Genomic DNA, 16,677 nt, shown 5'->3' on the forward strand with positions numbered 1-16,677 from the left:
GCTATAAAATGATGACAGAAATTTGGAAAAAAAAATAATTCAAAAATCCTATACAAAAGGACGACAGAACATCGAAATCAAAATGAATTAACTAGTTGCCAAGCCTTTTAATTTTTATAAATGTCTATTCGACTCGTTGTGCAACAAAATCTAAAACTGGCAGGAGCTCGATTCCAGTACAGCATGCTTAATTGTTGTTTGGCAGTGGTGGAGGGGAGGGACCTTCAAATCACGGTAGTTAATAGAGCTAATTATAGACGACGAATAATTTAAAAGTGAAAAAAATGGAAGCAATTTAAGCAAACATTTCTTTTGTTTTAGTAGTAATGCGCCGCCAATTGACCTCAGCATAAAAGCAAAAATACAACAAAATACTTGCTTCAAGCCAATTTCGAGAGCCCCTGAAATAAACCAGGCCAAAACAAACAGACAAAAGAATGTCAATAGCCTTGTAAATTTGGGAAAACTTTTTATCGTTCGTCCAACCAATTTTTATCAAATTTCAAACATTTTTAAGGCTTCGATAACTAATGAATATTGCCACACGGTCGTTTTCGGCGTCGATAAGTTATCAAACTCCGAGGCGAAGCCAAGAAAAAAAACTCTGGTAGGGAGACAAACAAGTGGTAATATTTTTATTCAAATCTCGTTGCAATTTGAACACTTGCATAAATTTTTCACACTGTTGAACTGCTGGGATTAGAATGCGAGTTAATCACACTCTTTCATCGCAGTTTATATAGTGACAGTGGTGATAAAATAGTGTGATAAATTCTAGTCTAAGGACGTAGCAGATTTCGGAGTGTTAATTGGGCGTCAATGTGAGTTTTCACTGTTATATTATGCAACTGTTGTTATCGCATCGAAGGTTGATAGAAATTAAATACAGTAATTCTCATATGAACGGCAGAAACAAACCAGATTGTAAAGCACGCCTCGAATTGTCAACACAGTTGCTGCCAGAAATTGACTGCAAAGTTGCCAACCACGGCTAAAATTTGATGTTCTCAAAAATTCATTTGGTCTTATACTTTGATGTTATGATGCACAGGTTTTAACACACATTTTAAAAATTAAATTGTTACTTTCAATCCGTTTTTTGAAAATTCATACCACCTAAATGACTTTCCTTTTTGTTGACTATTTCAAACTAACTTCTTAAAAAATCATTCAGGCAGAGTTGAGGCACTTGAACAAACAAATCGACAAAAAGGAAATTTAGACTACATTTGATAGCATAACTCAAGAGATTTGTGTTCCTATGAAATTAAATTAATTTTTGCGTTTTGATGAACTGAACAAATTATGACGTCGCAGCTGAAGTTGACTGTCCTGCAGATGAATTAGAAGCTCCCAGAGAAGCCATGTTGAAGTTGCGCGTGTAGTCATACTCGATTGTTGGGATGACAGCTTGGACAAACTTGAGGAACACTACCAAGTACATGTGCACACCTATCTCACCTCCGCCCTCTTGCACTGTCTGTAGAATTTTCTTCATTACGTCTGCATGTCTGCAAATGCAACGCAACATACTGAACACAGTTTCGAAGAAAAAGATTTTAATTCCATTTTTACAAACCTGCTAAATCTTCATGTCTTGGAAAGCTCACGCAGATTCAAGCTGACATCCTTACACACTTTAAAAAACAAGGAGGCTCGTTAATGTGCGGTTGCACAAGATGTTCCAACCCGCGCTCATCTACATTTTTGGCTTAACTAACTTTTGACTTACATTTTTGGCAAAGAGATAATCAAAAATAGATATTTGAGATTTAAAAAAATCGTTACACAACCAAAATAATAATTGAATTAAATAATGCCATGCCTCATTACAACGAAATCTGCATTGAAAAGACTACGAGAAAAAACAAAAACAAAAAACCAAAAAACAAAAAGTTCAGACAAAACCCTAACAACACAAATTTAATTTTTCCTAACTACACAGCAGATGGTATTTTTCTTTAATGAGACTAGATAACGCGTAATTCAAAAATCATTCAAGGTTCTTTTGAACCACATAATTTCAAGTCTTAAAAATCATTAGCTTTTAACTAAATAATTCATGATAAATTTACTAAAAAGTCATACTGAATTCAATTGGACCTGTCTTTGGTTAGACTAAGCCATAGGAACGGACTATAGATGCATCAAAACACAAAAAAAACCGAACAACAAAATAAAAACATTGCGAAAACAAATAATTGAAGCCATTAAAATCATTAGCTATTATCTGAATAATGTACTTTCATTTCAATTTCTATTCATATTAATCCAGCTAAAGTTACACTGAATGAATAAATCGGTTCAATTGAGCCCCATTGAAAATCATTGGGAACACTTGTTACAGGATTGTGTCAAAGCAGGAGAAAAAGAAACACAACTTGGAAAATTTTTATGAAAACGCATATTGTCTAACAAACAAAACATCAGTTACGTCATAATATTAGTAAACATAAAAAGTGTTAATTTACAGGGAAATGTATGGGAATTCTCAATGATGAGACAAAGTTAAAAGTTGACAAAACCTGAAAAAAAAATGAAAAATCCTTAAACTCTTAAAAATGTATACTATTATAAACTTTACCATTCCCTATAAACTGACTGCTTCTGGTAAAATTATTCAATCAATCCTCAATTACAAGCCTATGAGACCAGTCAGTATTCTGCAGCTACCTAAAGAAGAAACCAGGCTAACAGGGAAAATTCAAGAAAAATTTGAGCGAGAAAAGTGTCGAAGCCATTAAAAAATGAACCTTTCAGTAAACACTTTTCTTCTTTAAATTAATTTTTAACAGCAATGGGATTCTTCTATTTAAAAAATGACTCCAATGAGCCAACAAACGTCAAGGAACGCATTAAAACAACGATATTTTTGAGAAAACCCGTAGTATCATAGCCATTAAAATCAATAACTTTCAACGGAAGCTAATATATGCGCTAAGTTATGCCTCAATGAGACAACGAGGATGTTTTTTATTCATAACTCATCAATAAGGAATTACAGAAAGTCGTTGACAATGAAAACAACAACAAACTTAGGCAAAATCCAAAAAAAAATAAGTAGAAAAGTGTCAAAAGAAAGTGTCGAAGCCATTTAAACCATTACCTTTTCTCTAAAAACTTTATGTATGATCCATTGAACGTCTGCGCTAAGCCAATGCAACTATCAATATTAGAATAATAAGTTGAGATTCTAAAAGGAGCCAAAATTACCACAAAAAAATCCAAAAAAAATTGAACAATTTATTTCGAAAACTCGTGCATGATAACACCAATAGTTAGAACATAAACCGCTAACTAGATTAATTTTGGTTGAATTAGAAAGGAAGAGTCCGGTCATTACTGAGACTGACTTACAGTTCACGAAATAAGGGTTAAGAAGGTTTAATGTTTAAACTTTATCAATGATCCATTGAACACCTTCTCTAAGACAAAGGGAGATATCAATGTCAGGATAATGTAAGATTTTAAGAGGGACCAATAATAAAAACTCCATTTTTTTAATTTTGAAATGTTGTGGCAATGATGTCATATAACAAATGGTAAGAAAATGAAACCGCTAACCAGTTTAATTTTGGTTGCGGCAGAAAAGAGGAGTCCGGCCATTACTGAGACTGACTTACAGTTCACGAAAAAAGGGTTAAGATTGTTTAATGCTAAAAAATTTCTCGAAAAATCATTTCTAAAGTCTTAAGATAATTTCATATAATTATTCTGTTATTCCAATAAAATAAATACTCTCAATTGTCCCTCGATCGGATGACAAGAATTTTTCTCAAGCATAGGTAATCAAAAAGACATCGCAACAAACCTTATGACTATGGAAACAACAAATACATGCGAAAACCAAAAATCCAGTGGAAAAGTGCAAGAAGAAAGTGTGGAAACCCTCGAAACTGTCCGTAAGGTTTTTTTCTGAAAGCTTTATTCATGATCCATTGAACATCTTCTCTAAGCCAATGGGAGATATCATTATCAGGATAATGTGGTAAGATTTTAAGAGGGACCAATAATACTAAAATATCCAATTTTTTTTTAATTTGAAATCTTGAGGCATTGAAGCCATATAAAAAATAGTAAGAAGATAAAACCGCTATCCATATTAATTTTACTTGCAGTAGAAAGGAAGGGGGTCCTGTCATTACTGAGACTGACTTACGAAAATAACTTGACGATCGGTTAATGTTAAATTTCTCGATAAATCATTTTTAAATTCTGCCTACTCAAAGCTCTAGATAGGTTCAATTAATGCTCATTACGATACGTAATGCGATTTTAGTCAACGATTCTATGCCATAGGACTCCAAAAATTTAGTATAACCTCAAAAAGAAAGCCAAAAATTTATTTAAAACTACGAAAACTCAAAGAGTCGAAGCCAAAAAAAAAACACGAGCGATTCCTTGAAAACGAAAGTTTTGTTCATTGGGCTTCATTAGACTGTAAATCATTAATGGAACACCGGTATGAAAATTGACTTGTCTCTAGGTGACTTAAGACAAAAAAATATGAAAAGTTTTCTAAAGTGCTTTCAAACAAAATTATAATTTTTGTGACAAAAAAATATATTAAGTTTTCTAAAGTGCCTTCAAATAGAATTATAAATTTTGTGACAAAAAAAAATGTGAAAAGTCTTCTAAAGTGCTTTCAAATAAAATTATAATTTTTTTGATACTAAACTTCACTATGGGACCAGAACTGGTCTTTTTATCGCCTTTCGTCTATTAGGAACTCAAAATTGATTCTTTTTGTGGCGTGAAATGTAACTGAGTCAATATTTTTTATGAAAAATGTCTTAATTTGAAGAAAATTTACACTAAAAGTAAACAAAATTAAATATCACGTGTTCACAGAAAACTTCAATCCTCGATAACTCCTCGGAAAAAACGAAATTAAAAACGCAGAATAGCTGCGAAATAATAGACCTGCGTGCCATAAAATAGAGATAGAAACAGATAGAGAACTAAATTGAAAAAAAAATCGACGTCGCTCAAAAAACTAGGCTTAAAAACATTCAGCGATAAATTAATAAAGCTTCTGAAAATTCATTCCACAGAAGCCTCTTATTAGGGACCTTAACTGCACATAGGAGTTCCTTTGACCTTGAACAAATTCAAGTTAAACTTAATTTTTAAAGTGCAAAAGTCATTTTATTGAGTGAGGTAAGTCACGTATGATCAAAATCTAATCACGCAAATATCCTAAAAACTTTTGCTAAAGCGAGTCAGAAATGACGTCACGCGCGCAAATGCCGTTAGTGAGAGGAAGAAGTCATTCAGAAAATTTGACTTTTTCAGCTTTGCTGTGTGAAATGTAAAACAAAAAAAGAGCGTCAGACGACGAAACAAAAAACATAGCATGACAAGTCCTGACGTACAATTCAAAGAATTTTCATTGACTAAACAGAAAACTAGACCTAAAACGGACTATGAATGGATTGGGAAAACCATTTAGAAAAAAATCCGATCCAAAAAATCGAAAAAACAGTAAAAATCAAAGTGAAATTGCCGCATGTGAACAAAAAAACCACTAGCGAGAAAGCTAATTTTTGTTCAAACACCGTTTTCTCACTCTGCTTTAAATTTAGAGCGAAAACATTTCACGCCGCAAAACCACTCGCTTTTTCGCTCCACTTCCTGTTTCAGCGTGACCAAAATCACTACTCCAATTTGACTTCAGAAATCATGAAAATGTGTGAACAATCTTAAAAAAAAGACAGCGCCCCAATACAATTCAAATTCTTGAATTGTAAAAAAAACCAAGAGCACCGCAATATAGATACGCTCAGCTTAGAGCTTCGCAGCTATAAAAAACTTTTTAGTTTCGAATTCTACGCTGGACGAGCATTTTAATGATACCACTCAACATTTATCTACGATGAATATATCGATCGGCCAAAATTTGAGTATATAGTTCCTCCCCGCACGAGTGGAGTCGGAACAACTAAGACTAAGTTTGATCGGTGTGTTGAAAACAATCAACGACATCTGCAACTTTAGATTCAGATACCGCTCTTATGAGACACTGATTTATTTCTTCATTTTCCTATCATTAAATATTAGTTTCAGTTCTGCGATTACAGTCGGAAATATTTCTTATTGATTGCCAAAAAACAAAAATTCTGTATAGTGAAAGAGGAAAAAATCTGGCGTGAAAAAAATTACGTAACAAATGTGTAAAACCTGCAGGGGTGGACTGATGCCATGGAGGGTGAATTGAGGTGAGGATGGGACTCCATTGTCACTGTCTGCTGGGCGTGTTCTGCTGAAATGTCTTCAAACATCTGTGCCTTGTTCAGATTGTTTCTCTTCTGTAATATACAAAACAAGTCACATAATTAAACTTTTTCATTATCATTGAAAATCAGATGAGCATAATTATGCCCTAATAGGGAACAATTCAAAAAATCGGTTTCCTCTCTTTTGGCCTATGAAATCCTCAACCAGATAAATGTAGCAGGCATTTAAAAAATACATTGTTTAAAAAAGCACTAGCAGCACCATTACAAGTGTCTACGGTAGCGAAATTAACCTACTTTTAAAGAGGTTGCGACTTAAAGACCAATTGAAACGATTAAGCATGAGTACGTGTAGTCCACTTTTACCATGTATTAAGATAAAAAAGGAGCTATTAAAAAACTGATATTTTACAAAAATTCAGAACAAACGGACGTTTATAATGACTTGCCTCATCGTATCCATAGAGCCAGAGCCTGGGAGTCTGGTAGTATCTATCATATGTGATCATCAAATCATAGGTCCTAGTTGTAATTATATCCGCTCCGCTTGAAGTATGTTCTCCAGTCCCATTTTCCTTCCCTTCTCCCCCCTCTAGACCTGATTCTGAAGCCTGGTCTCCTTTACTACCTGTTGCTGAGACCACATTTGGGTCTTCATCTTCGAGATACGCACCTCCTTCTACAAACTCTGAAACCAATACTAATATGTTAACAATCAGCCTCAAGTAAAGTACTATATTTTTATAACAAAATTATTTTTTGATGAATTATTTTTTCTGCATATAAAATTTTTGATGTCGCTGTAGGAACACCTTCAAAACCTTATTTGGCTCAGACCACTCTGGTATCGAGTCTCTCGTTCAAAGTCGATTGTGCAATTAAATATATTTCTCGTAAAAATCTGGTAAACCTTGACTTTGAGCAGTCTGGGATGGTAAGTTTAAAGTGCATATTCTACCTTCTAAATCGACAGCCTCTTCTTCATCATCCTCTGCAGTAGTGGCAACAGCAGTGGTATCAGACCCTCCAGCAACAGTTACTTCAGCTAATTCACTCCCAGTCCCACTTAATTGAACAGCTTCTGATTGACTGTCTACAAAATAAATCATATTTCCAAAATACAATGGTCAACACAACAGAACATGCCAAAACTTAATTTGTCACGAACTTAATAGCAAAGCTGGCACAATTTGCAATCAGAATATTGAAAAACACTTAAAGCGATTTTTAAATTCCAAGCCTCAGCGCTCCAAGACTCAGCGCACTGGGGAGCTGATTGGGAGGGGGTGGCAACAGTGGGGTGGGGGGGGGGGACAGCGAGGTGGGGGGTCAATAGTGTGGGTGTCGTCAACCTCTAAAAACCGCCCTTCACAACATAAGTATAAGTTCACAACATAAGTATAAGTCTCCAAAACAGTTTGAGCTGAAACAGAGCTGAAAAGCTCTAAGAGCACTTACTGCCCGCTGGGCGCCACCTGTTTATCCCGTTTTTGATGACGAAAAGTCAAAAGCGTCAGGCGAAAAATCGCTCAAGCGAAAATTCGCATTAAAAAAGGCCGACAGGACTAATATAATTGCTACAAACTTCGTTTGAGAGCAATTAATAATTGTATTTTAAGAAAGTTACCGGTGAAAACAGATAATTTTCAATAAAATATTGATTCCTTCAAATTAACAAGAAAAGAAATTGTGCTTGATTTCTATACAATTGAGTTTTACGACGATTTTCAGTCCACTTTTGAATCAATTTTTTTACATTTCTCACAATTGTACGCAACTGTATAAAATTCTGTCCGAAGGTAAAATAAATTATGACAACGCCAAAAAATCATACAATAAAAACTCTAATAGAAAGTGAATTCCGTCAAAGTGAGTTAAGTCAAAAAGTGAAAAATTCAGCCCATGTTATAGGTGAATACAGTTTCAGAGAAAGCTAATTAGCGCTCAGATAAATGTATATTGACAAAAAAATATAAGTAACATAGAAAGCAAACAGAAAAGATGAAAAAGAGCTCAAAAAGATGATGCAATACCATTACCAATAGCACCATTCAATCCATCAAAAAAATTGACTAGATAAAATACTATCTTTCTTTTTAAAAAATTCTTTCTGAACTAATTTTGGTCATAAAACCAGATGTAGCTAAAAATATTCACTAGTCAAAAACGAATCTCACCAAAGACACGTTTTCGTTGATCACTGAAATTCAATAATCCCACACAAACACACAAAAACTCAAAATTAAAGAATGCAACAAAAGGAACAAAATCGGTGAGAATTTTGGCCTTTAGACTAAACACCATAAAACCGTTTCCAACTCATCTAAGTTTCCAAAACAACTAAGTTTACTCGATTAAGTTGTAACTCTTTTGTTGACACTCCCGAAACCTAGAAAAAATAAAAGAAGACAAAACCTGACCAAAAACTGGATCAAAAATTCACAAGCTCAATTAGAAACAATTGCGTACATAACAAGAACCTTTTTGAAAATTGACTAACTCCAAGTAGCAGCCAGTTTAACAGTAATTTCATACAAAAACCAGCTACCATCGGACAATTTTTTCTCGAACGAAAGGCAAGGCAATTTACTTCAGAGGGGGCTGTAGCAAAGAAGAACTTTTCTTTATAGGTGCAAATAAAATCCGTCTAGGGATTCGAACCCCTCGACTTCTTGCGTCCTACACTGAAGCAAGTACCTCTCAGCTCTCAGGTCTGTATGCTCTCCGTGGCTTACAATCGCTTTTATTTTGAGATTGCGTAATTATTTTCTGAATAAGAGCAATTTAAGTCAAGCAAGAGCTCAAGCTCGTGAAAAAGTAACTCAAGAAGTGAAGTGTGTTCTAGAAGAAAACGGTCACGCAAAAATTAAGCAGAAAAAAAAAACAAACACGTTTACAATAATTGCTTCGGAATTTGTTCGAGAACAATGAAAAACAGTACAACTTTACACTTGCAAAACAGTCGACCCAATAACTATTCTCATCGCCCTGAGATTTATGATTTCTGAGCAACTCAAGAAATGCTAGGCCTGGTAAAAAACGAATACATTTAACTTATACGCAACAGGCAACTTAGCAAAGGCCTCGGTTCTCAGCACTGTTGATAACATACATTCCCAGCACAATTAGATATTGTAAAATAAATTAATGCGACTCAAAACTTAAAACATAACCGACTGAGGTCGGGCGAATTGCTCTCAAACGAACGGCGAGCGGTTAGCTTCTTCAGTAGCTAAGCACGGTTTAGTGAGGCTAGTTTTAGCTTAATTGAAGGAGCGTAAGTGAGCGCAGCAGGGTGCACCGGGGGCTGATGGGGTGGCAACAGTGGGGTGAGGGTCAATCTCTAAAAACCGCCCTTCGCATCATAAGTCTCCCAAACGGATTCTGTGAATCGCATTCTTGAAGACTAGTGAGCTGAAAGGCTCTAAAAGCACTTTATGCCAGCTGGGCGCTAACTGTTTATCCCGTTTTTGAGGACAAAAAGTCAAATTCGTCAGACGAAAACTTGGTCAAGCGAAAATCGCATAAAAAGACCGACAGGACTAAGATAATTGCTACAAACTTCTTTTGAGAGAAATTAAATAGCTCTAATTCGGTAGGTCAATGAAAAATGAACGAAGAGCCATTGATTGAATGACTGTTCACATGACATAGCATCCACAAAACCAGACGTTAAAAAGAGCCTGCAAAAGTTTTTAAGGAAAGTAGACAACACACAAACGTATACACAGCCATCATTATTTTAATCAGTTCTCAGCAGGCTAAAAATTTGTAGGTCTTAATTTCTGTTTGAATTAGAATTTTTTAAGGCTCATCATTTCAGAGTTCTGAGGAGCCAAATGATAATGTTAACTATTTTGTAAAACTTCATAACAGATGGGACATCGAAAAGCACATCAAACGTTTGAAAAAGCATTTTTCAATAGTGATATGACATCAAAATTTCTATTCGGAAAGCAAAAAAAAGGAACTAAATCAAATCTAGTTGCGAAGTAGGGAGAAATGGTTCTCAACTTGTATTTCCTTTAAACTTGAACTAAGGGACAAATTGTGCTCGTCTCTTTTAGTAAATCCAAAATAATTTATTTTTTGTTGTTTCTTAAGTTTTAATTTCGATCTAAAATTGTATAAATATCATAATATAAGTTTTAGGCACCATTTATAAATTTAAAAGAGCTTCAATACAAACTATTTAGAATAAAAGTATTTCAGTTTCTCATTTTGTGTGCTTTGGCATTAGCTTCAAAATGAGCGCTACTCAAAGATTTCATGGAACGAAGTCTTTCCGAAACAATTTTACAGCGGGAATTCAAAGGTTGTAAACATAATCCCATCTTGCAACTTAAAATATTTTAGAATTCTCCATAATTTTAAGGAGAGTTATTTGGCTTATGATAAAGCAACAATGAAATTCAATTTCCATCATTTTCTCCCCGAATTAATTCAATAATTTCATGATAAACTTTTGATAATTTTGTCTTTTTACTTCAACTTGTTTAATAGCATCTTCTTGCTTCTGTTATTTTTGGCACACGTCGGTGCATGGCTATATATTTTTGAACGCTTGTCAAATGACAGTTCTCTGAAAGTTTTAGATCAGATTTTTGGTATTCTTGTGCCTCCTCAATTTTATCGCTCTCTGAGTGTTATAATTTCATGTCATAATGAACATCAAATTTTGAACCTTTGATACAGCGATCAGATCATGAACTGAAACATCCAAGAGTTCAATGATATTATACCGTTTGATCTCAACTTTTGAATCAAAAGTTCATCACCTCAGTCAATGAAATCGCCAACCTTAAGTAAATTATAAGATATCCATTTATTTCGATGCTATCTACAGAGGAAACCTGTATTTAACGGAACATGTGAATCGTCGACTTGCTTTATAATGATAACTTTTGATCCTCTTTAGCTCATTTGCCAACGGTTTAACGAAAGCTCTCGAGTTATGTGAACTCTCAGTTCAGATCTGATTGTCGAACGGTAACAGTAAGAGATAAATACTAAAATGGAGGCGTAAAAGTGGGTAGAATATCGAAGATACATATTACTTGGGAGCCTCGGCCAAAAATTGGGAGCCTCCAATTTTACAACAATCAATAACAAAAGTTAGAAAGGAGAACATAACCCACTAACGTCGGGCAAACTGCTCTTAAACGACCGGTTGGCTTCGTAAGTAGCTAGCTAAGGTTTAGTGAAGCTAGCTCAATTGAAGGGGGCTCGAGGTGAGCGCAGTGCTGGTGGTCTTACGGCGTAAACCATGTGCAGGGGCTGGGGATGGGGGGGGGGCTGATGCTTGCACAGAGAATTGAAAGTCTTAAGAGATTCAAAAGATCTTAGGAAATGGAATCGATATGATAAGAGAATTTTGAAATTTTGCATACTTTGGACAAAAAACAAGGTTTGAGTTTTCACTTTTACGCGTAATAATTTTAATTTCCTAACAATTCAATGTATTTGTGTGTTTGTGACCGTGTGAGGGGGACGGAGGGATTATTAATGAGAGCATACTTTCGGGTGTGTCTGCGCCAGTGCAAGAGCACAGTGTGAATGGGTATGTGCATATGCGTGTCAGCAGATGTATGCTTTGTGCTAGAATAATAGATCGAAAGACAACAGATCGAAAGCGAAAATTGGGACAATAGATCGAAAATTAAGTTATTCAAGTTGCGTATTCGACAATCAGATTTGAGCGCTTATTTATTATGCAGCAGCATATCACATGTTCTGTTCTGATATTTTGTTCGGTTGTGATAGATTCATATCAAGTCCCAAGGGCCACTAAGGCATGGCAAAGGATCGCGAGGCATGGCCATAATGTGGTAATTATATTGCAGCTCGCAAATGATGCTTCTTTTCAGCAAATAAGAAAGATTAATTTTCGATCTGTTGTCCCAATTTTTGTGTTTTTGATCTGTTGCTGTTTCGATCTATTGTCGGTCACCGTATGCATTCGAGCGTATGTGTTTGTTAGAACCCTTATGTAATCGCAATTGTCTGTACCTTGTACCTTTGGTTTATAAAAGCTCCGATAAGACAAGAATTGACTTTGTAATCGCTACGCGCCTATTTATAAAATATTGTGGTACAAAGACACGATTTTTATACACAGCGTTCAACAGACCAAACAATTTCAATAAAATCAATCAGAAGACTCGTGATATTTGGACAAACTTTTGAATTAGATTCTAGCCGGAATTCTTATCCAATCCAACCAAAAAATGGGAAAAATCTTCCACTAATGTAATAAAATTTTCTCCAATAGAATTGAAGTAGCAGACACTGAAATGTATTTGAAACTGTCAACAGATTCACTTTACTTCCTCAGATGCAGTCCTAAACAATGAGGATTACTCTTCTTCTTTTGCAAAGACATCAATTCTTTCAATTGGCACAGTTCTTGTTCCAGTAAAAAAAAAGCATACTTCTAGGCTACACTTTATTTAATTACTCATATTTCAGTAGATGTAGATCCCAATCAACACCGAGTTCATTATTGATCACTCGCTTAAATCGAGCGATGGAAGTAACTTAAGGCCTAAAAAGTCTTCGCTAAGATATCAATGAATATAAAAGCAAGCTATTATATTCGAGCAAATTCGTGGAAATGTATAAAATTGCAGTACCTGGAGAGAAATGATGTGTGTCGACCCAGTCATCGTCTAAAAGTTTCTCTAGTCCTTCTGTTGGCTCCATGTGACGGCATCTCTTATAACAAGGCACTAAGCAAAATTAAAATTTATCACAGTGGGTTTTCAGTGGGAAGATGGCTGGAGTGGAGAGGTTGTTGAATAAGGGAGGCTCCTCGTTATTAGTAGTTTAATCATATTTGTCGACAACTTTCAAATGATCTATCTCGTGTATTTTGCATTTACGATGTTTGCATTTACTGTCTTTACTCAATCATTTGAAATAGTGTTGAAGATGGATGTTTCCAAATTATGACTTCAAAATTATTACTTGACATTACTGTGTTATTCCGTCAAATAACTAAACCGATGAGTTCGGAACTGTGAGTTTTAACAGGGAATGTAATGTTGGACCGTTAACAAAAATGCGGCAGTCATAACTTAATTTTGTAGCCGCTCAACTGACTTACTTTACCATTTCAACATCTAAATAAACTACTTACCGTTTCTAGTAACAAGATACTGCTTTTCCTGAGGCAGGAAAGATTTGACTTTGGAGATTTCACCTGTTGCCCTAGAAACAGATATTTACTGTCTTCAAATAGATTAGAAATTGCAATGACAGTCAACATACCACGCCCAAGTTGGACACTGGTGAACTAAGTGATCTCCTGCAGCAACAAACTGAAATCAGATAACATTCAACTCCAAATAAGAACAAGAGTAAAAACGAAACAAAAAAGAAGCTGCCATACCTCTTCTGGCGTTAAGACACCGCTTTCTCTGAATTTTGATTCCTAAAGAAAAGAAAATTTCCGAAAATTTAGCATCAAAATTATCGGCACATAAAACCATTATAGAACAGTGACACGCAGATCAGTTAAAATACTAGCCTTCAAAATAGGCGTGAGGCTTTCAGCAACGCCGAGAGCTTGGGACTTAACGGCGTTGATGGCTGACCGTATGGACATTAGGATCTGAAAAAAAAGAACAAACCACCCTTACTAATAAAAATTGAATTTTTTGCCACCGATATCGTGTGTTTGACAGAAATATTAATGTTCCAACATTTTCTCAAAATGGGGGAAAATATATGCGAGGCTGACTTTTTCCTTCAGTCAAATTTTCACTTTGTGATTACGCATCGTAGAGAAAAAAGAAATCCACCATTTTTTAGCCCCAGGATCTAGCTTTGATTTATAAAAAATATCAAAAATTTGTAAACGTGGGGACACTTTAAAACTTCGAGGACTCGAAAAGGATATAAATCGATCGAGGGGGGGGGGGGGGGGGGGGTGGGTGTGAGAGTTTGAGGTGAAAAAAAACATACCGAGAAATATAAAGTGTGTAGTAAAATTAGTTAAGTTAAAGGGAGTTTTGATTGTCACGAGTATTTCTTTACAGTTTCAAGCATAAAACACAAACGGGTCTGACACAAACGGAAAAGATCCAAAAAATAACATTTTTCCTACATTTTTGTTAATTGTTTAAAACTTTTCCGTCCCTCTCTGTTTTCTTCCAATTCAAAACTATTTTAGGAACCAATGTTTCTCTGTATCGAAGATTTCTTGGAACATTGAAGACTTCAGTCAATTTAGAGCTCTAATATATCAAATAACTTTCCTGTTCTAAAGTTTCCTGTTCTAAATTCTAAGAGTTGTTTTTGCGAAAAAAATCTTAATTCATCACAATTAACCATTGTAATTTCTTTCAAAACGCGGAGACGAAAAAAAAACTGGTTTCAAGCAATAATAATAATAATAATAATAATAATAATAATAATAATAATAATAATATAAACTTAAACTCAGGGGTTCTTTAGACCCATATCAATTCAATCAGTCACAGTTTGAGTAGTTTTAAGTCGTTTCTGTACAGAACAAGTACCAATAGGACATCCACATCTGATATGCCAAGTGCAAGAAGTCAGTTCGTTGTAGTATTCCAGAAAATATTCCCAGTAGATGTCTGATAGTCGGGTTTTCAGAGTTTCTGTGTCGTGAAATAAGTCAATACTGGTACTAAGCAGGTTTGATTATCAAATCAACCATATCCCTTATTGAAAAGTAATGATGGAATCTTTTCATATGTTATTTTTTTGGATTCCTTTTGTTGTCTAAACAGATCGTTTGAACTAACCTCCTCTAGTATAATGCAACATACAACAGTTTGAGGGCTCGAGAGTTTATTTATCGCCAAGTTCACAATTTTTTTCTGGATCTATTCTAGTTTGCCCCCCCCTCCAGCCTAATGGGCAATTATCCCCCCAGGCGCACGTGCTATTTTTTTTAAATAGTTACGTACTATATAACAACAGAAAACTTGTAACTGGGGGAGCGAAAAACACTGGCGGTCGAAACAGATCCTTTTTTCCTGTTTTTATTAGCACCCTTCTGCGATCCCAATTGTCTGCATACGAGAGCGCGCGTGTATGTTGTTATGTTGTGTGTGGGTAAGGTGTGTGCGAGAGAGAGACAAAGAAAGAGAGTATATACAACCATACACATAAAATGCTGCAATAGATTTATTGAGCGTAGCTCTTTTTAGCTTCCTTTTGGTTTTCAAGTCACACAACTTCCTGATGTGCTGTTCTTTTTAAAATACTTTTCTATTTTCGATCTAACTGACACTGAAAAGACAAAACGAGCGACGATTGGTGTCACGCCGAAGAAATAAAGGAAGAGAAGTAATACAGTGAAGTGAAAAACTTATGTTGGAACCAACTTTCGGTTTTTAGGTTTTATATTTCATTTTGCAAGCGGTTCCAAAAAATCCCTTTATGTCCCAATATGTTCTTGAAGACATAAATGTCCACAGAGAAGACATAAATTAGTGATGCGTACCATGGGTAGAGATCAGTTGACGAAAAGAACATTAGAAAACGATCTATTTTTCGTGTTGGGATTTTATTTGTGTGTTTGTGTGCGTGTATGAATAGGAGGTCGTCTGTCCAGTGCAGAAATTTTAGTCATGACAATCAAATGCGGTCACAGTGCTTAGTCGATAAACAGAAATTAGAGGACAAAGTTTACTTCTCATAATGTCAAACAATAGAAAATAGTTCCTGCTGCGAACTATTTTCAAAATCTGGAGCAACCAATCCTTTGACTAACGATGAGTATTCCTTTATTGAGTTCGACAAGAATGTTCAGGGAAATTAACCAACGAAAATAGAACGAAAAATTTAAAAGGAACACAGAGGCATAAATGAGATAAAAAAAGACGCCAAAATGTTTGATGGGAAAAAAGATTATCAAACTCGCTAATTGTAACGGATATGCTCTTCTCATCGGAATGCTGGGAACTTAGAAAATCTGAATACCAGATCATGGAATCCTTCCACAAGAAAGCAATGAGATGGATCTGCGGGAGTATTGACTACAAGGACGCTATTTTAAAATCGAATCTACTACCACCACTTTATTTTAAAGTATTGAAAGATCTGTTGATGTTTAGTAGCATTCTAAGCGGCAAGTATGATGTGGAATTCTCAGAAATCCGAGTTGTTGGAGAGGACAGAAGAAAAAAAAGAGTGGCACTCCCAGAGGCCAAATTTGAGGTTCAGAGATTGAACTTCTGGTACAGAACGGGGTTCCGAGTGAACGTCATCCAGAAAGTGATGAACTTCTTCTGTGAGCAGCAACTGAAGAGGAAACTCATTAAATACATGTGGAGCTATTTGGAAAGGAACTGGAATGAGCAGAATCCTTGCACATGGACATTCATTTGTATCTGTGAAAACTGTCGTGCACATCCTAGAACCTAACAGCGGGAATAACATCCCAGTGGCATATCCACGAAGTCAT

General features: G+C 35.3%; 1 protein-coding gene across 1 annotated transcript; it reads right to left on the reverse strand.

Annotated features, from left to right (window-relative positions):
- Nucleotides 1–796: 796 nt before the first annotated feature.
- Nucleotides 797–13,880, reverse strand: LOC142339795 (ubiquitin-like-conjugating enzyme ATG3). The gene is made up of 9 exons (XM_075390065.1): nt 13,765–13,880; nt 13,627–13,668; nt 13,506–13,555; nt 13,375–13,445; nt 12,869–12,964; nt 7,195–7,329; nt 6,686–6,924; nt 6,181–6,308; nt 797–1,511 (listed from the first exon to the last, which is right to left on the reverse strand). Exons 1-9 carry the CDS (start codon nt 13,840–13,842, stop codon nt 1,304–1,306), a joined length of 1,047 nt encoding a protein of 348 aa, XP_075246180.1. The 5' UTR covers nt 13,843–13,880; the 3' UTR covers nt 797–1,303.
- Nucleotides 13,881–16,677: the final 2,797 nt, after the last annotated feature.

Source organism: Convolutriloba macropyga, chromosome 5 (assembly GCF_964194025.1).
Source record: "Convolutriloba macropyga chromosome 5, txConMacr16.3, whole genome shotgun sequence".
Lineage (NCBI taxonomy): Eukaryota > Metazoa > Xenacoelomorpha > Acoela > Convolutidae > Convolutriloba > Convolutriloba macropyga.

Excerpts from the sequence above, each read along its gene's own strand:
- LOC142339795 (XM_075390065.1), bottom strand. The coding sequence starts at position 13,842 with ATGTCCATACGGTCAGCCATCAACGCCGTTAAGTCCCAAGCTCTCGGC. Across the intron at positions 13,446-13,505 it reads CAGTGTCCAACTTGGGCGTG|GGCAACAGGTGAAATCTCCA; the intron begins GTATGTTGACTG and ends ATCTGTTTCTAG. Across the intron at positions 1,512-6,180 it reads GCATCAGTCCACCCCTGCAG|ACATGCAGACGTAATGAAGA; the intron begins GTTTTACACATT and ends TTGCATTTGCAG.